The 20,946-nt window shown below is 38.8% G+C and overlaps 1 protein-coding gene across 5 annotated transcripts; it reads right to left on the bottom strand.

The window, feature by feature from the left end:
- Window positions 1-1,721: 1,721 nt before the first annotated feature.
- Window positions 1,722-20,887, bottom strand: LOC131684325 (uncharacterized). Of its 5 annotated transcripts, none has more exons than XM_058967101.1 (5): window positions 20,745-20,887; window positions 11,583-12,095; window positions 4,287-4,352; window positions 3,811-3,990; window positions 1,722-3,749 (listed from the first exon to the last, which is right to left on the bottom strand). In XM_058967101.1, the coding sequence occupies exons 2-5, from the start codon at window positions 11,812-11,814 to the stop codon at window positions 2,191-2,193; spliced, it is 2,037 nt and encodes a 678-aa protein (XP_058823084.1). In that variant the 5' UTR covers window positions 11,815-12,095; window positions 20,745-20,887; the 3' UTR covers window positions 1,722-2,190. The 5 variants fall into 5 exon arrangements, with proteins under 5 accessions (XP_058823084.1, XP_058823083.1, XP_058823085.1 ...); XM_058967100.1 differs by having other exon boundaries at window positions 20,750-20,887; XM_058967102.1 differs by lacking the exon at window positions 20,745-20,887 and adding an exon at window positions 15,889-16,060.
- Window positions 20,888-20,946: the final 59 nt, after the last annotated feature.

Genomic DNA, 20,946 nt, shown 5'->3' with positions numbered 1-20,946 from the left:
GCACCCGGATTCTTCGACAAGGATGATCATGATATATTTCAATTTGAGACCACTGTGTAATGGAGAGCGTAATCACGATAATAATAAAACAAGTGCCTTGAAAATACTACGAAACAATTTATTGCAAAATAATATTATTTCCAGTCATTCGACATGTGAAGATTTAGATTGTTCTACACAACCAAATTCCTAGCATGTCGTCTCAAGGAGATATTTGTATTTGGGTCGCTAGATTGAATTTATAGCACGTTATGGCACTACGAACATAAGAATATTCGCGATGCGCTGTGCGGAATTATGCCAACACTTTAATCACAAGTTCGAACAAAGTGTTACTCATAAAAGCTGTAGTTTTTTGCCATTCATGTGATCTCGGAATTTTTATCAATACCCGCCAGGTCGACGTTGTTCCGTTTCTTTGACTGGAAATTTCTTTTCTCGAGCTTCCTTCGCCGATAGCCAGAGCTTCATTTGAGCTAACTCTTCTTCCAGCTGCGTCAAGGCTTGTGTTAAATATATAGCATTCTGTACTGTACTTCCGGTTCCGCTACCACTTGCTTCAATGCTTGCATCCGCTTCGTAATTATCATTCGGAGTTTTATTGAGTGCCTGGTTTACTCTATCAAATGCACTCTTTACGGCACTGGATGTTTTATCTGGATAGTTGTCTAATGTTTCGGAAATGTAATGATACTTTTTCTTGTGCTCGTCCAGCAGCGCATTCCAATACTTGTCGGTGGTGGTGCTAATTGGCGGTGGCGTGATTGAAGTCGTTTCGTAGCCATATCCTGGCGTGGAATAATACTTAAAGTAAGCCGGTAACTCTTCTTCGGGGCTGTTTTCACTGTCATACTGACCGAGTTGGTTTGTTGATGATTTAGGTTCAACGATAGGTTGGGATTCGTTTTGAAGGCTTTCGAAATCTGAAATTTAATACCATGCCTATAGAAGATATGTTGAATTATTTTTGTTCTATGATGACATCACGTACCTGACTTGGTTACTATTGGCACAGCGTATGCAGCTACCAACATATACGATGAAATTGTTACTAAATTTAAAATCATCTTTATCCGTACTTGCTCAAGAGTATGTTGTAATAAAACTGAACCTGAAAGTATGTTCGATTTATATAGAAACGATGAGTGCCAGTTTTTGGCGAAATCTGTTTCCCACTGACTGGACTGACCGCTCAGGCTTATGAAAGTGACACAAACACATGTACCTCTTATTGTACATGCGAAAATTTGAGCTTGTTTTCACCGAAGAAATAACTGTTGCCGATGGAAAATAACACGTGTTTAGTTACTGCTGAAATTTTTTGACCAACGAAACTCAACTTATAACAATTTGAACTAGTGCAATTTTTGAACTGATTATAATAAATTATTTATGTAAATCAAATATTTCAAATGAAAAAATTAAAAAATTACCCTACGGCGATGTCTTGCTAAGTTTTTTTTCATTAACCAACCCGGCTTTTTGTCTTTTTTTGTGTAGAAAATTAAATTGGGCATTCGGATATTTCGGAATTGTCGTTAGGCTCAAAAAATGTGGGTTGCCAGGAACAGTTTTTTCGCATGATACAATCTTCAAAATTAATTCAATCTTTTATCTCTTGTCGTATTCTTCTTGGAATTCACTTTATTGCTGATCTTTATCATTTACTATTATAATAATTTGATGACATTTCTGATCAGATTTGAGAAATCCGAACCGATTGAATATTATAAGATATGCATTTATTTTTTAAAACTAGTTGACAATAATATTAAATTATGACTAAATAATATCAAATGAGTATTTTAAATGCGTTTCTTCTTTTTTGGAACGAAGGTACAGTGTTGTTCTAAAGAAAATAAATAGCTTCGGTAGGTTCTTCACATTTAGCGCTTCCATTACGCGTTCAACCGACCACTCAATCATTTGACGTGAAAACCGTCATTACGAACACAGAACGAGTTTCACCCGAGCGACAGGCAAATCCCATAGCAACAATGACATGGATGAGTCTACGAGTTTTATGCGTTGCCTTTTGCATCCACTCAGATGTATAAATGCAGCAGTATAAATAAATAAACCTTAAACTAGCTCAGATACGCCCACCAAACATTCGTTGCCAATTGAAGGTATTATCTTCGTCCGCCTAAGACCGGATTCAGGTAAGACACATTCAGGTAGCGGGTTTCTTCAACTGCAGTCAACCGTAGCATCACAGTACTTTGGACACCGATATGTATCAGCAGGAACGCATATTTCGCCATTGAAAACGTAGTTGTTTGAGCAGGACAAACTTGTCTGCTTACCGTCGATGCAGAAGAAATATTTCGCGCAGCCGCTGTCGTAATCATTCTGAAAGCCATTTTTCGAACAGGTCGGTTCACATGTACGAGGTATACAATTTAACAGTGGATCAGCTGCAGCTTCCCCGTGCGGACATGTGTAGGAATCCTCCGAAACACAACTATTTCCATCGAATTTTTTACTTCCTCGACAGGTGAGGGTTTGCAGTTTTTCGCCTCGCTGGCAGTAAAAATAGTTGCGACAGTATGACTGAAGATCGTGATAGTATCCATCGGATTTTCCAGAGCATACCAGATCTTCCGCACAGAACGTGTCCTCGAGACGGTCTATGCAATGGCCTTGACTGAAAATCTGCCCTGGATTGCATAGATATGAGGTTTTGCTGCCCTCAGAACAATAGAAGTATGACCGGCAACCGCTGGTGGAATCCCGGTAGTATCCGTTTGGTTTATTCGCACAGGAATCGGAGTTTGCACTTGGACAAGAATATGTAGAGGAGCTGACGCAGTTTTCGCCGTCGAACAAAAACCCGACAGGACAGCGAAACATGGTTTTGTTGCCATTGAAACAGTAAAAGTATTGAGCGCATTTTGAAGCATCGGAAAAGTCCTGATAGAAACCGGCAGAACGCTGCACACAGTCACTCGAATAGCCTGATTCGTGACAGATTTCACCTTGGTGACGTTCAATGCATAGGTTTTTCGTTGGATTGTACTGAAACCCTGTCGGGCATGAATGATTTTCGACAGTTTGTTGATGTTCGCAGCGGACAAAATATGAACAACCTTTTCTCGGATCGATGTAGTAACCGTCCAACTTTTTCTCGCAGATATCACCCGGAAGAGCTAGTCTAGGACAGTGGTATAGGAAATCGGGTACGCACTGGAACCCATTGAACACGGTCGACTTAGGACAGTCATGTTTGGAGACGATCCGTCCATCCAAACATTTAATGTAGCTTTTGCAGGTTCTAGATGTAGGATCCAGGTGCATTCCATCCGGTAGCCAGGAACAAACGTCGTCTTCTTCGTTCATGTAGTTACTCATACAACCCGAGGACTCCACACCTCCACTAAAAGTACACCTCCGCGTCATTTCGTTATACACATACCCGATGGGACATTCTAGCACATCAACCACATTATTATCCTGACAGATCATGAACTTTTTGCACTGATCGTCATCGATGATGTGATTACCGTTCTGCAACCCATAGCATCGATCATCTCCACTGAATGGGATCATTACTGCCGAAACTGTTGGACTTTCGCAGTTGACCTCATGCTGTGGGGCACATTTGCTACCATCGAACAGGTGACCCTGCGGGCAGTTGTCCATCGAGATCAGCTTACCGCTCTTGCACATGTATGATCTCCTGCAGGCTTGCGTAGTATCTGCGTATAAGCCGTCGGATTTTCCCGTGCAAATGGGTTCATAGCACGTTCCTGCGAATGAGCAGTGTGATAAATGAATGGAATCAAGGAGTTGTATAATAGGAGAAAATACCTTGACTGCGTACACACTTTTGCTGGTAAAAGTCAAAATATGACTTTTCGTTACATTTGTATCGGATCGCCTGCCGTTGAATACAACGATAATATGACGAACAGCTGGTGGTAGGGTTTGCATAGAAGAACTCATCGTGGTGGGTGCACTTGAGGTCCACTGGCGGGCTTGCTGGGAGGCCTAGAACAAAGGAGTAGACATAGTTGAAATTTCAAATGATTTTTGGAATCACTGACAATGTGCTGAGGTGCGAAAAGTTTAATTTATTCGAAGAAACATTTCAAAGTCTGTTTAATACGATGTGGATTAAATTTATTGGAACCAATAAAATTAATAAGGTGCTTGCTTCTACCTTACAAGTGCTCAATTAAGTTTCCCAAGAAGTAATTCCATAGATATTCTAGGGTTGTGCAATGAATGGTGTTTTCGAAAAGTGCATATTGTTAAAATTTATATATTTGAAACAATTCACTCACCAACCAAGATGGCCTCATTGCGATAGAATTTAAAAATCACACGACCAGTTGCTTGAAGCTTCCGTTCTGTAACATTGAAACAAACTATATCAACGCATGAACGCAATAAAACCTTTGATTATGTGCGAATAACTAGTAAATAGGGGAGCCCGGGACTAGTTGGCGGAACCCCCTTTCCTCCGCTTCTATTGGATATAAAGCGCTACTTCCCGGTGTGTACCTCAAGTAATGTGAAACACATTATCCAATGTGTTTTTGTTGCAAAATATTTTGTTTTTTAGAAGTTGTGGACGATATCGTGTATTTGAGCACACTAAGTAAATTTTTTAATTTTGAACATTTTATGTTATCTCAATTTATTTCCAATCTATTCGCCGAATGATCATATTTTTCGATAAATTAGTTCGTGTACTTTGGTGGGAAAGTGAGTTGGTTTCGTACAACTCCAGCACAATATTTGAATAGTGGCATAAAGCTAGATCCGGCCAGAAGATCGTAATGCCCTCATGTTGCTTCAACAGAGGAAGCAGGCGCTTCTGTTGACACTCCTTGAGGTAGATATCCCCGTTTACAGTCCCGGTAGTTACGAACGGTGCACTCCGTTTGCCACATGAGCAGATCGCTTGCCAAATCACTTATTTATTGGCAAACTTTGAAAGTTTCTGCTTCCTTGCTTACTCCGGAACATCAAACTTGGGGGTGAAGAAGTGTAGTACCGGAAGCTGCGGAAGTCCGCATTGGTGTAAGTCTCATCATCCTCAGGCTTCGTTCGCATCTGGGTGTACAGTTTCGGGGCCCGTGATTTTTCCACCATATCTTGCCGTTCGTAACGATTTGGAGCCTACGGTACTTTGTACGTATGCGGTCTCTCCCGGTCCCTGGCTGTCTGGAGGAAAGTCTTTGACAGATTCAACTTTTTAGCCACATCCCTGACCAAAGCATTGGGATGTCGATTGAAAGTTTTTCCTACACCCTCGTGATCCTGGTCACTAATAGAACATCTATTTTGACCGTATTTCTCCTTCTATTCGAGGAATTTGCAGGTGCTTGCGCTAAATCAATTCGCGACGTGCCATTTCGTCGCTATTGTGCTATCTGATGACAAACGCCATTTTGGGGTAAACTTAGTTAGATATGCCACATTACTTGTATAAAAATCTCTACAACGTGGCGTTTTCAGAATTTAGACATTCTGCTTGGTTACTGAGATATAGCGAGAAACGTGCTGAGAAATTTTGATTTTTCGCTTTAAATGACTATGTCTGTGGATTGGCTCAAGTTATCTTGATATATTATATATTTTTCTGCGTAACACAATGACATAATCATTTTGAAAATAAAAATACACGAATTGTTAGAAAAATGCAGTTTAAGTTTTAAACTGGAAATATAGCTTATTTGGCAACTCTGCAGCTATCTATCTACTAAATTCCCTGACACATTTCCTTTAAAATGCATCCCACCGATTGTTTATAGACCAAATTAAGCCAAAGATATGAATAAAAGTTAATAATTGATGCTTTATTTGTAGGTAAAATTGACCCAGCACGATTATGACATTTTTAGTAAAAACTTGCAATATAGTTAACCGTAGTCGTAATATTTGAGATATTAATACAGAATAGATAGAAGCATCAATTGTCTTCTATGAATTGCTTCTACCATTTATATAATTCAAGATATTCAAACTCAAACTTTAAAAATCGTTTTTCTCGATTGGTTCCAGTTTTCGAAAAACTGATGGCGATATAAATACAATACATTCTAAACTACTTCTACCCAAGTTTTCAAGAGAAAATAATCAATGGGTTATTTTCTACGGTTCTATCACATTCGCCCGAATGACATTCACCCGAAAGTCATATACCCGAATGACGTTCGCCCGAAAACCATTTACCAGAATGGACCATTTACCCGAATGTCATTAACCCGAATGGACCATTTACCCGAATGCCATCAACCCGAATAGACCACTCGCCCGAATGTCATTAACCCGAATACCACATTCACTCAAGCATAATATAAAATCGGTAATTGTCTAGTTTAGTGACTTTTGTGATAGAAGTCCGACTTTAATGCGGGCTTATACAGCGGAGCTAGTGTGATGCGGCTTGGCCGCATATCCGAGGCCAAGGATCCGAAGCGGCGCAAAGCCGCTGAGGTTCCGTTGGACGAGGCGTTGATCCACCCGTCGCCGGAGTTATAAGCAAACCTGTGATCCTCTTGTTTGCCCGGTTTACTCAAACATAAGGGCTATAGCTAGTTTAAAGCCGACTGAGCGGCAGCGAAGTCGGACAGTGCACCAGAAAGCGATGTGGCGTAGCCACATTAGTCAACCGTACACTGACCAATGTGGCTATGCGACATCGCTTTTAGGTGTACTATTCGACGTCACTGAGGTTCTGTTGCCAACGCCACAAATGCTCTTCAGGTGCATACTGATGCATATAGGACGCAGTTGTCAGCTCGAGCGGTGAAATCTTGTGATAAACCGGACAAAATAATAAGAAATCTTTCGGAAACACGACCGATCGAGGTAAATATATATTAAGATGTTCCGTTAACGAATTGAATCAATTAAATTAGTAATTATATCTTGCATGGTGGGAGTCCATTTGGCACAATACCGTTAGTAAATAGTAGCTCATAAATGTTATGTGGCGAAGCTAGTGTGATGCGGCTTTGTCACAATTACCGAGGTCGTGGAACCGAAGCGGAGGTCCCTACTCGGCAAACCTGTGATCCATTGGTATGCTTGGTTTACTGAAATATAGGGGTAGATTCCTTCTTTAAATATGAGCAGTTCTTGGAGTTTGTTGGCCCTCGCAATCAAAGCGGTGATCCACTCGTTTGCCCGGTTTACTCACACTTAGAGATTGATTCCTTCTTTTAAACATGAGCAGCTCTTTTCCCACAATTAGGGGTTGATTGCTTCTTTCAAACATGACAAATCCTTGGATCTGCATGCCAAATAAGTCTGCAAAGAAACTGTTGATCCACTCGTCTGCCCGGTATACTCAAACATAAGGGTTGATTCCTTCTTTCAAAACAAGAGCAATTTCTTGAATCTATATACCAAATTAAGGTATTCCAATGGCACTCGAAGAATTGAGGAAAAGTTGTCCAAAGCCTCTCGACGATTTTTTGGATTACATTAGTAAAAATTGTATTTTTGGTAGGAAGGAAACTAATCAAAAAGTTTCTCGATAACCCTTCTTTGCCCCCCGCTCCGTGGTCAGTTTTCGAAAATTTATCGACAAAGTTTCCTAGAACCACCAATAATGTGGAAGACTAGCACAATAAATGGAACGGTTTGTTAAGCCGTGGAAATTCTATGGTGTGTTGAAGCAGTTGCAGCTTGAAGAGAAAAACCCTAGTACGTATGTTTTACGTACACTACAAGCGGTGCCAACAGCTAAAAAGTCTAAAAAGAACTCACGAAAGGACTTAAAACTGGAAACCCTAGTTAAATCATACAAACCAGGTGATTGGATTAACTATTTGACTGGTATAGCTTTGGTGTTAATTTCTTCATATCATCAAATGTAATAAAATTTGTATTTCATCTTAATAAATTAAATTTTTTCAATTGACATTTCGATGTTTTTCGGGTATATGGAATTCGGGCGAATGGCATTCGGGTTTATGTTGCATTCGGGCGAATGTCTTTCGGGTGTTCGTGGCATTCGGGTGAATGACATTCGGGTTTGTGTGACATTCGGGCAAATGTCCTTCGGGTAAATGGCTTTCGGGCGAATGTCATTCGGGCGAACGTGACAGAATCATTTTCTACAGTTTTTTTCGTGATGCAATTTGATGTGAGACACCCTTTATACAAAATGAAAATCGATGCGGGTGTCGGTTTTGTATCACGTTATAAATGGCAGCGAGATTCTGAGATAATTTGAATTCAATCCTTCGAATTCATCTCATCAGTATATGGCAGCCGCATTGACCATCATATAGAGATTAAGTTTAAAAGCACACGATTTATGTTCAGTACACTGTACATTTGCAGTGAAGACCCGATTGTATCAGCACCCGATTTTATCGGTCCTCGATTTTATCTACCCCCGATTTGATCTACCCCCGATTTTATTAGATTTTTGGCCCGATTTTATCAGCTTCATATGAAAATTGATAGTTGGTAGTTTGATGGGTTCTAACTGATGAATCAAGTTGAATTCAGGCAAATCCTTTCTTGAGCATATTTTTCTTATCTTTGAGATCCGAAATATACAAAAAAAATTTTTATTTTGCGCTGTCAGACCCCCTTAAGGGAAATTTGAGCTAAATAATCAGGAAAGGTTATGATGCTATATCTAGGGAATAATGAAGAATATTTTAAGATTTTCGGTTTCTTAAAAAGAAAGAAAAATATATGTCCCGATTTTATTATTGTCCCCGCTTTATCAGCCTAAAATTCACCAAGGGGATGATATAAACGGGTCTTCAGTGTATACATGAAAACCTTCTTTAATTAAACTAATCAGTAAATATTGTAATATTAACCAACATTTTTGTGAATAATGCTACATAAAATCTACAATTTCGTTGTTTGATGGTTAATTTAGACTATTCTCCTCAAAAATATCGATAAAATATTATGATTTTTTCAATATTTTTCAGGAGTTAAGGATAAGTTATCACTTAATGATATTTGCGGAAAAGGGACATCTAAACATTCAAAAACATTTACACGGGTAAGAGCAAAATGTTTCAAAAAGACGCTTCTAATCCATTTAACCGTGTTATGAGACATTTCTTATAACTCCTATCACTCTCTTCGCGATGTTTTTGATAATACATATCATACGGCATAGTGGCAGGACTCAGTGAAACGCTCAAATCAGCATAGGACAACATCAGTGCTAGAAATCTGAAATGCTAAACCAAATCAATGCAAAAGTGGAAAAATGGTCCATAAAATATGCATACAAACTAGAGCTTCCATCTCCCGGGTGTTTTAAGCTTCCCGGGATTCGCGAAATAAAAAAACTGAATTCGCCGGAAATCCCGGGAATACAGAATAACAATGAAAAATATATGTTAAAGAATTTTTTCATGTTCTGTGTGTGCTTTTGAAAATCTATTGATTTTATTGTAATATTTTTGAAAAAATTCTTGTGCGGCCATCTACTGATTAGGCTGTTTGGTGTAAAACAAATCATAGAAATATGATTTGTTTTACACCAAACGTAGATAACTGAATTTTATTGGTTTCTTTAAAAAAGCTGTATAGTTTAATTGAAAAATGTCAAACCTCACAATAAGAGAGTGCAAAACTATAAATAACACGTTTTCTGTAACAAAACCCTACAGCTGCAACAATTGGTATCACAAGATGCAATATAACCAATAACTGCACTCTGCATTGGTGTCAGTTACTGACGAGTGGAACACGAAACATTCAAATCCAACATTTCCAAGTTAGGTCTTCTACCCCTATGCGCAAATTGGTTTATCGATAATTAATTATTTTTTCCGTTGGAGCGTATTAAGTTTTGGAGTTTCTAAAAAGGTCTTTCTTTAAAAAATGAGCTTTTTCGAAATAGGCTTTTTTCGTTTCGCTTTAATTGGGTTAGTCAGTGTTTTTTGTCTTTTTCAATGCAGTTGACATTAAAGATGCGTAGTCGAACTTTAAATGTTTGTACATAAAATGATAATACTAAATTATGAAATATACAGGGTGCGCCATCTGGATGTATCCTATTTCAACATTGAACATCTCCAGCCGATTTTGACAAATAAACACAATTCTGAAACGTCATTTAGTGCCATTTTAGCTATGAGTCGATTTACTCCAAAATCCTAGCGTTTTACATTGAAAACGATCGTTCAATAGTGAAAACTGTGCGTGCTTATCGTAGAAAAATATGGCAGGCATTCAGGGCCTACAAACAAGACAATCCGTAATTTGGTGAAGAATTTCTGTATCAACTCCCCAGATTCATATTCGACAGCGCCCGCAACGATCCAATGAAGTTGCTGTAGCTACAATCAAGTTCTTGTAGAGCAAATTCCCAGGAAGAGTTGTCTCAAAAAATGGTGATTTGGAATGGCCTCTGCGTTCTTCGGATTTAACGGTACCAGACTTTTTCTGTGAAGTTACTTGAAAAGTAAAGTTTATTCTAGCAAACATAAGAACCTTGACGAACTCAAAGCTAATATACGAGCTGAAATTGCTGCGAATAAGCCCGAAATGCTGTTCAATGTCATGCAAAATGCCCGCAAAAGAGCTGCTTTTTATGTATTAAATGAGGGTGGTCATTTAATCGACGTTGTATTCTAAACTTGGTTTATAATAAATGGCATAAAACATCCCAAAAAAACTTGTTTACTTGTGAAAATCGGCTGAAAAATGACGTAGTTGTTCTATTCAATCGCTAAGGCTCCTATCCTTTTGTTGTGTTTACCGTCGTAGATACTGTGACTGAAATCATTTCCATGTAAACCGATAGTGTCAAACAAGACTGACATCAATTTTGTTCTGGAGTTTTGACGGTTTGAAATTCTTATCATCTGATCTACTACTGATACTGATGCATTGAAATTTATAGAAAACCTTTCCACCAGTTTCCGAAAGAGTTCTTTTTAAATTCATAATTCAGAAACGCTTCCACAGAAACAGTTTAAAACTATGATTTAGTGTTCATGAGGCTAAAATCCATCATAAAATCATAGAATCAAAATCAATAAAAGTTTTTTTTAGTTTTAGATATCATATTTGGACTATTTTTGCCATGTTTCCTGGTTAGAGCAGCGCCTGCCATTTTTGTGCAACACATTGGCTCAATTGGCAGCCCGATAATTGGGCCACTATTAGGGAGGATACCTTACTAATTCATTAATACTCGGCCTACAAGTGGTGAAATGCGTACACGTTGGCATCAACAGCTTTGTTTCATGGTTAAGAACCAATATTAGAACGCAACGAATCGCGTGCCCCTATTGTCGCCCTACCATTTGATTCAATGCGTTGAACAAAAATTACACTGCTCTCACCAACGAATTCAAATGGGTTGGGTGATAATCGAAACATTGAGAAAATAGGGTAATCACCCTATATTGGTACTAATAAACGCAGCAAATATATTGATGTCGATTTATATGCATCGATGTCAGGAAATTAATGAAATAGTGTGGTGCACTCCCTAATACTGCCAAAACAGAGTCTTTAATTTGCTATTTACTCTATCTCACCGAAATAGGTTTTCTCGGCAATATATAGAGCGAAGGTTTTCAGATATACTATATAGACTAGGATGTTAGATATACGCGTAATCAGAAACTCACCTGCGGCAAGAACGGTCATTGCAGTCGCGGCAGCAGCCGTTACCAGGATGAATACATTACCACCCAATCGGGCTGTTCCAGCTGACGATGGGCGTGTTCGATAGAGTCGTGAAGTGAATAACGTTCTGTCGTAACAGTTTCGCTGCAGTCTGATAACGTTTGCTGCAGGATATTTGTAGTGTTGATTTTGTTGAGCTACTGCTTCCGTCGTAACCGTTGGACAATGCGGCATTTTCCTAACGTTTTAATAACACCCTTTGCGATTATAAATTCTTTCCGTTCTATAAATAATAAGCTTATGCTTCTGTTTAGGGCCGCAAATCATGCAAGTCGATAAAAATGCCGAGATAGCGAGTCTCCCCACGCTGTTGTTTACAATTCTCACTTTAATTATAGTCTAGCATCAGTATTTTGAAACGAGACGGCTGTACTTGTTTGCACTATTTTGCGTTCGCTTGTCTTTGTGTTCCGGCTTGTGCTGTTGTGTTGTTGTGCTGTTGTCTTCCAGATAGCCTACAATTAAATAACATGATGAGAACACACTCCTGTTCCCATCAGCGTGGTCAAGCTTTTTTGGCGCGTGCCATGTTGAAAATACTGCAGTGTAAATGTGATGATCAGTTTACATTTGAATTTTTTGCGTAAGTATTCCGGCAATTATTGGACGGCCAACCTCAGAAGATGGTGACTTTATTTGAAGAATCATTTAAAACCGCTTCACGGAACTACTGATGTTAATAAGTCAAGGTCGCCATTGATCGTGGCACGGTAGCACAGCAATAAATCCAACAATTGTAGGGGAAAAGGGTAAGAAAAAGAGTACCGTTGAGATCATGACGTCACTTTGATCAGTGTTAGTCGACCTGTTTGGCTCAGCTGATCTGTGTATCTGTATACACAAGCATCAGTTCTGTACGAGGTTATAATAACGTGTGAGCTCTTCTAGTATCGCCAACGGATGCGAACGTCAGCAGCAATATAGTTTTTGTGGGTTATTGGAATAACCCACATGTCATTATAGACGTTACATAGGTCATTGAAAGCGAGATCGGAAGGAAGACATAGGAACTAATGATTTTTTAAATGGCATACGAAATTAAACAAATAAGCATCAGTCTGCGTCAACTGATTTATTAGCTGTGATTCGAAATGTGATCTGTCAGTGAAATACACTTATTACATTTGATTGCCAGGTTACTTTTTACATTCGCCAGATGAAATCAATCGATCAGTTAAAGAGATGGGATTGAAATTAAATTACGTTCCTGTTAGATTGCTACTCAAATAGTACGTGAAAATCTTTCTTTTAATAAGTGAGGAAATTTGTTTGAGATAAACCTTTTTTTAAAAACAAAAAATTGTTTTTATTTTAACGTGAACAAGTTTGTTACCTGATCGCACGTTAATGTTTCTTGTGAAAAATACTATTTCATATTACTGTGAAGTCCCTATTTTGTCAGTCCCGGCAGTGCCGTGTGGTATCCGGCGGCTGAAATCTCTCGCAGTATTTCAGTAAAGAATTGATCCACTGGATTCCTGCTTCCATGTCGTAAGAGGTGATTGAAGGCAGGAGTTCTCAAGTCAAGAAGTTTTTCCGTGCCGAGGACTGAATGGCTGGCATCGTTCTTGATCATTCAATCGTCTTGCTAGATATTGTCACATATCGTAATTCCATAATTTACGAACTGGGACCTGTACGAAGAGGGCTTGGCGATTAGTCCAAGTAACTTGGATGAGGCCAAGATCATGGATAAATCAAACTGACTGATAGTAGCAGCATGCCAAGAAGCTTGTCCGCTTCGAGTTATGCGTGCTTCTAAAGGAACACCTTTGTGGAATACCGAACCCGTTCGACTCAAGAAGTTATGTTGAAGAGCTTGTTATCGCAGACGCAGGGATGAGTCAAAGACATTTAAGTTGGCTCGCGAAGCATACAGGAATGGCCTTCGATCCTCCGAGCGAAGTGGTTGGAAAAGCATCTGCACAAATGTCTCAAGTCTCAACGAGACTAGCAGATTAAATAAAATACTTTCGAAATCGAATGACTTTCATGTCAGTTCGATTAGAACTGCTAATGATAAAAACTCATCTGACCAAAGAGTAGTACGCAACTGTTTTTGACACACACTTTCCAGGCTGTAAGGAGCCATCTTTGACGACTGCCCCAGAGCTCTTTTCAGGTAGTTCTGATTCTTGGGCATTTGTTCTTAGAATTGTAACAACCGAATCGATCAAATGGACAATTGAAAGTTTTGTCTCCGTATAAGGCTACGGGAAAAGACGGAATCATTCCAGCTCGACTTCAAAGTGGATATGAACACTTCAAGCATATTTAAAAAATGATCTTATTTGTAGTCTTGTAACAGGATACATTCCATTAGCGTGGCGGGAAATAACTGTAAATTCATTCCTAAAGGTGGCCGTGTCACTTATGAGGAGGCAAAGAGCTTTAGATCGATCAGTCTAACATGCAGTCTTCTTAAATAAGGGAAAATTTATTCGGGATGTTAGCTTGGGCGAGCAAGCGCTGCATGCATATCAGTGTTGGGAGCATACGACCACCCTGTTACACAATGCTGTCTACAACATTGAAATTATGCTTTTTCGCAATAGCAATCAAGTTTAGTGTTTTTTTTCTTGATATTGAAGGTGCTTTTGGCAACGTGTCTTTACACACACAATCCTTAGCAATCGACATCTGTGCTCATCGTTAAGACAAGTATAGATAAGGAAACAGAGTGTATGTGGATGCCGATGGCTTGTTGAGGGAACATAATGAGCCTTGGTTTCCGTCACATGGTTTCGCTGATGATTTTCATATAATGGCCACCGGTATTTGTATTAATACACTTTTTGATTTGATGCAGCAAGCCTTATGTGTTGCAGAGCAATGGTGTCTTCATGGTAGATCATCTGTTAATCCAAATGAAATATCAATCGTGCTTTTCACACAACCTAGGATTATAACTGGAGCTCCGTAGTTTTTGACTCTGAAATTATTGTCGCAGATCAAGTTAAGTGCGTTGGGGTAATTCTTGACTCATAACTTAATTGAACAGCTTACATCGATTTCAGAATAAAGAAAGCTAGCGTGGTTATCGGTCAATATAGACGCACTTTCGCAAATCTTGGGGACTCAAGCGCAAGCAGTGCTGCGAAATTTCAAAATCAGTTACTCATTTCAGCTTGTATTTACCGAAAACAACATTCAGATTCACCGCCTCCCTCATTCATTAACTTTTCAACTGACGAAAATTTCATGCATACCCGAATGCTTGAGTGCAGAGAAAATATAAATTCCTTCACCAACCAAAGCATTCAATTTGTTATTATGTGGACAGTTTGAAGGCAGAAGTTGGCATCTTATACATTTTCGAGCATAAGTGAACTGCGTAATCCATATCTTATGCACTTTTGCTCAATAATCCCTCTCATAGGTAGAATAGACACAAAATACAGTTTGCTTCTGAAACCGAACGTGTCCGAACCTGAATGCGCTGTGTCTGCAGCAGGGATGCCACATTGAAATCTGTGTTTCGATCAAAAATTTTTTTTTTCATCTGTGATGACTAAAACAGAAAAAAATCTGTGAAAATCTGTGATAAATTAAAAAAAATCTGTGATAAATAACTATTTCTAAAAATCTGTGAAATTTTCAACAAAATGCCAAAAATCTGTCATCTGTGAAAAAGAATCTGTGATCAGAAATTGTGAAAAAAATCTGTGACATTACAGAAAAATCTGTGAATATGGTAACCCTGGTCTGCAAAACGGCTGACGAGGGAAACGAACCAAACATTTCATTCATCGCAGCGGGTATGAACAGCGTTGCCAACATTTTAAAAAAAACTGGAACCTTTCTTGAAAAAAACTGGAAAAAAACTGGATGTTCGAAAAAAAACATACTTTAGCCTTGTAATGTTTAAGTCAACGATTCAATGAACGTAATTTTTAGTAAACACGTATGTTCCATACCTCCTTTTACTGAATATTTCAGTCGGTTTTTGAATTGTTGTCTAAATAAAAAAAATAAAAAAACATTCGTATTTGATTGTAATTGTAATAGTTAGTCGATTTTTACTGTTTTGAAGGTTTCAATCTACACATCCACAAAATCCTAAATTTATGACCATTCGCTAAACTTGAGGATGCGCTTAAACCTTTCTTTAGATACCACTATAGCAACTAACTGAGAATTCAACAAATGGTCATCAAAATATTAGACACAATGTAATTTATTGTTCATGATTGAGTAAAATTCATTTAAAATCGAATCATTTGTACATTTCCGAACCGTTTTACTCACCAGTGCTATAAAAAGAGTTCAGGTTACGGTGGATTAAAATCTTATTCTGGGGCACTCGGCATCATCCCATAGCTTGCTTGAAAATTCTATGAATCAAGAGTCAATTTGTGAGAAAAAAAAACTGAATATATGAATATTTTAAAGAAAACTGGATAAAACTGGCTCAAATTTAAAAAAAACTGGAAGATTTTTCCAATTGTCTGTTTGACTGGATGCTGTAAAAAAACTGGAAGAATCCAATTTAAACTGGAAGGTTGGCATCGCTGGGTATAAATTGAATTTTGTTTTCTTTCAAGTTTACGCAGGGGTGTCAATTTTTTCAAGCTCTGAGCACAAGTACATTCAGTTGATCTACACAACAGTTGTTAGCCTAATACTAGCATGGTGGCAGAAGGGAGAAGACATGACAATACAATCAAAGTTAAACCATCTTCAGAGGATGGTCTTGAAGGCGACCTGTCTGTCTGGCTGGATGGAGCAATAACTTGAAGAATACGTAGTTTGATATAATAACAATTCTTTCTTGGAGAACCGACCGGTACTGGAGTCTATTGTCTTGAAATGAGATTAGACCTATTTCATTTGCTTGGTAGATACTGTACCGTATTCGAAGTAGAAATCTTCGCGATCCTGTGTAGCGTACAATCGGCTCTTCAACGGAGAATTTGCGGCAAAACAATTTACTTTGCTCTGACAGTCAGACTGCTCTGAAATTACTTAGTCCGGCAGATTCGCGATCGAAATTAGTGATCGCAAGTAGAACTCAAATCGAAGAACTCAGCATTTAAATGCTGTGTACCTTCTATGATATGGGTCAGTCCGGTTATACTGGGAATGAATGGGCGGACGAATTGGCTAGAACCGGCGCTGCAACTGACTTCTTTGGTCCAGAACTAGTTTTATCACTGCTAAATAGTTTGATAAAGCACAAGATTCGCTCTTGGGCACTAATCGCACATGCCAAGCGTTGGCGTAGCTTGCAAATTTGCGCTCAAATGAAAACTTTTCTGCTCTATATGAGCCTATAAATGTCAAAGAATTTGTTGCATATTTCCACGCATAATTACAGAACTCCAGTTTGCACTAACTGGACATTGATATTCGGCGTGTTGAGTATATTTCGTGCGATTTTTGTGAATCTGATAACGGAACTTCATATCATCTGATATGTAGCTACCCTGCAGTAATTCGGACTTTTGGTCCTCTTTACTTAGATGAACAAGAGCAAGCAGGTAGCCAGAAAAAGAGCAATAGCCAAAAAAGGAAAGATATGGAATCAACGGTAGTTTTTTGCAGCTATTTCGATCTTACAGCTCGAGAAATAGTGATTGTCATTGGCAGGGATGCCAACGGTACCGATAAACTACATTTTTTTCGATATATTTACATTTGCACAAGCTGTACAGCCCGCTACAGCGACGCATCACTACAGCTCTTGCCAGAACAGTAGTCAAACCGAGTACATTTTGCCGTACAGCAGCAGAATACATTTTTGTTTTGCTGCTGTACTCCGACTGCTCGGTGAGAGTGTGGCGTAGTAAAGTTTGTTCTCTCGCTTTATACATTTTTCTCTGCATAATCAAAGGGAGATTCCCGCACACGAAAGCGTTGATGCCGGCCGTGGCGTAAATGAGCCGCATTCATTGTAGTCATTTTTGAATAAAAATATTAAAAAGATTGAAAATATTAAAAAATGTAAAATAAGGAAAGCGAAGCTGTACCGCTCGCGTCTGGTGACTGTACTGGGGACAGTAGTTTTCTGTCATGTTACTGCTTTACACACAGGCAGCCGTACAGCGCTGGGCGTCCTGCACTAGCGAATGACAGCAGCATCGAGAGAGAAATGAGAATGTAGGCAAAAAAATTACAGCCGTGGAAAAGGTAGGCATTTTGCATCCTTGGTCATTGGAGAGGCACCCCGAGCAAATGCTCATGGTCCGAGACACCATGTTGGACCATATGAGGACCATATTGAGGTCCGCTACAGTTTATCAAACCCATAATGCATCATACCTATACCAGCCTTATCCTTTGAAAAAACATTACTGTTTTATTCCTTAGATCAACCATTGCATGGTGCAATGATGGTACTAGAATATAAATAGTTCTAGCATATACACAGAATAACCTCGTGAGATTTGATTTTCTATTTACACACTAAATTTTGGTTGTCGAATATCAGCTAAATTGTGCTGAATATTGCCGAGCTAATGTACCAGCAATACTTCCAGCAAAAAATATTTTGCTGAAATTCCATCAATTCAATACTGTCAAAATTTGCTGAACTGCCAGTTTGATTTATTGAAACTCAGCAAAACCACCATTTGTTTCAACAATTAATTGAATAGAGATGCTGATTCTCAGCAAAATAATGGGCTCTATTGAAAATCAAATAATACAAAAATGGCAAAGCTGAACACTTAGTAAATACTATTTAGCTGGAGAAGTTTCAGTAAAATATTTTGCTGAAACAAAGTACAAAAAATTGGTGTGTACTACACCATATTTGAGGGATTAAAGTTGGGGAAGTATATTAGTATTATTCCCCGAATTTCTGTAGATTCCAACGAATTTTTTGAGAAAAATCATGCTATTTGGGTTTCGACAACATTGAGGTTTATGATGATACATAATGTGAGCGTGACTTGAATGCATCAAAACTGTCTGGGAATCAGAATCAGAATGTAATAACATAATGCTTTCTAGAACAGGTTTTTGGTTTCATACGAACTTGCGCGAGTTAAATTAAAAACAGGGCTTTTTATTTGAAAAGTTTTGGTTTCTCGCGACGCAACCGGTTAGCAAAATTATTAATAATATATCTAGGGTAAGTTTCGGCAATGCAGTTACACACGAATTCTGTCGATTGTTATCTTCGCCATCGTTTCGACCCCTGGTTTGAGTTTTCTGCAACAGTGTCGGGCCCTGAAGAAGACCAAGGGTCGAAACGTTGGCGAAGATAACAAAACGAAATAAAACAATCGTGACCGTGTTCGAGCGTTCATTGAACGTCCGCATATGTTTGGTTGTGTAGGGGAGCCCGGGGCTAACTAGCCGGCGGTTAGGGTAAGTTGGCGGAATCCTCTTTTCTCCGTTTCTAGTAGACATAAAGCGCTGTCTCTCGTTGTGAACCTCAAGTAATGTGAATTGCATTATCCAATGTGTTTTTATTGAAAAACATTTTGTTTTGTAGAAGCTGTTGGCGATATTATGGTTTTGAGCATACTTTATAAATTTTCTAAATTTTTAAACATTTTATGTTATTGTTTTGTGGTTTTCAATCTATTCCCCGAATAATTATATTTTTCGATAGTGCATGAACATCAAAAATTGATCAAATGTGCTTCCATTTCTGGCACGGTGCCAGTTTTGGCAACTGAACTAAAAATATTGTTGCCAAAAACGGAAGCCTACTTTACTACCAACAAATTGTCGTGCGCTTTTTCAAATAAAATTTGCATAAAAAATCACGAATCTAGCTCACTTTTCCTCTCATTTTTTATATAACCCTTTAAAACTAAAAACAGACTCGGCTCCAAACTGTCGTAAAACCATCGATTTCGGTACCAGTTAACACTTTCTCAGTTCCGTCTTAAAAATAAACAATACGATAAAAATAGTGCACGCGGTGCGCGACAGCGCGCCCTTGAACTGAAAATAGGTTAGCATATGACATTTGAGAAGTCAATTGATAGCCTTCCGTCATTCGCGCTAGTACACTTAGTACATGCTGCTCCGAAAATCTAGCGAAATCGTCGTCGAAAACAACGTTCAGTAAGCCATTTGTGCCACTTCCGGATGGATAAAGTGACTCTCATTCCAGAAAAAGATATTCATATCAAAGTTGAGTGCATTACCGAGAAACTGAATTATCGCTGAGGTCAACGACTACTAAATAAGCAAAGGTGTCATGTGCCAAACAGTTCGTGAAATTTCGCATGCTGAAATTACCAACTGACTGAAGATGTCAATCGCAACGCTCATACTAACGCCAGTTTTTTCAACAAAAGACGACATAAGAATCCCGGTGTAAATCTTGATGAAACCAGCGAAATTCTTCGGTTGCACCGGACCATGACCTGAACAAACCTATAAATACAAATCGTTCAAAGTTGACCGAAATTCAGAGTATGCTTCTTAGAAGTGATCTCTACTCAAGCAAAACCTGGAGATTGTGGATCTACAATGATTTAATTTAAACTCAATTCTAGGCAAGAAAAGATTTTCGACAATCTTGAAATATACTTCAAATTAAGAACAATTTTTTGTTAAAATTCTAATAATTTCATTTCATGTCCTAACATAGAAATTTGTTGCACAATTTATTCGATCAATATCGATCAAAATCAGAGCCGCTCCAATCGTCGCCTTCTAATAGGCATCACGCGACCTTTCAACTATAAGCAAAAGGAAGCCAAACAAATCCCCCACCGCCGGTCCAGAGCTGTCCAGTGCATCGACGCATCTCAGTCGCTGCAACCGATTGAATGTTATTCTATTCTCTCTACAGGTATTGAAAGCGAAACGAAATAACGATAAAAACAGTTATTAATTGCTACATCCGCATTGAGCTGTAGTCTATTTTCTATGAGAAAACTTTGCACTTCTATCTGCATTGCTGCATTCACCACATTCTACTCTCTGTCTGTATTAGCATGCACTGCACGTTTTGTTATTCGGACGCTTCTTGTGTAAACTTTATTGGGTGACACAGGGATCTCGCGTCGCGAGAGTTGCATATTGAACCAAACTGCTGGGTAGCCGTCATCACACTAAACACTTCATTATCGGCTCCGGGCCATTGCACGGGAGCAATCAACTGGGTACGCGCGGGTTCGCCGTTATTGCAAAATCACCTTACACTGTTTATCCGATGAGGTCTCAGGCCGTCCATCAATCACTCACGAGTTTGGAAAATCCAATCCTAGCACGACTTTTTTTTGATTTGCTATTAATCTCACACCACTGTCGATGAAAGAAGGTGTAGTCCCGTCAACTGACGTGCTTCGAATGGAGCGGCGAGTGTAAAAAAGCTATCAATTTATATTCTTCAACCAA

Source organism: Topomyia yanbarensis, chromosome 2 (genome assembly GCF_030247195.1).
Source record: "Topomyia yanbarensis strain Yona2022 chromosome 2, ASM3024719v1, whole genome shotgun sequence".
In the NCBI taxonomy this organism is placed as follows: domain Eukaryota; kingdom Metazoa; phylum Arthropoda; class Insecta; order Diptera; family Culicidae; genus Topomyia; species Topomyia yanbarensis.
The sequence above is the reverse complement of the archived record's forward strand: the minus strand, read 5'-3'. Positions and strand labels throughout refer to the sequence as shown.

Excerpts from the sequence above, each read along its gene's own strand:
- LOC131684325 (XM_058967101.1), bottom strand. The coding sequence starts at position 11,814 with ATGCCGCATTGTCCAACGGTTACGACGGAAGCAGTAGCTCAACAAAAT. Across the intron at positions 4,353-11,582 it reads AATGACCGTTCTTGCCGCAG|AACGGAAGCTTCAAGCAACT; the intron begins GTGAGTTTCTGA and ends TCAATGTTACAG. Across the intron at positions 3,750-3,810 it reads AAAGTGTGTACGCAGTCAAG|GAACGTGCTATGAACCCATT; the intron begins GTATTTTCTCCT and ends GCTCATTCGCAG.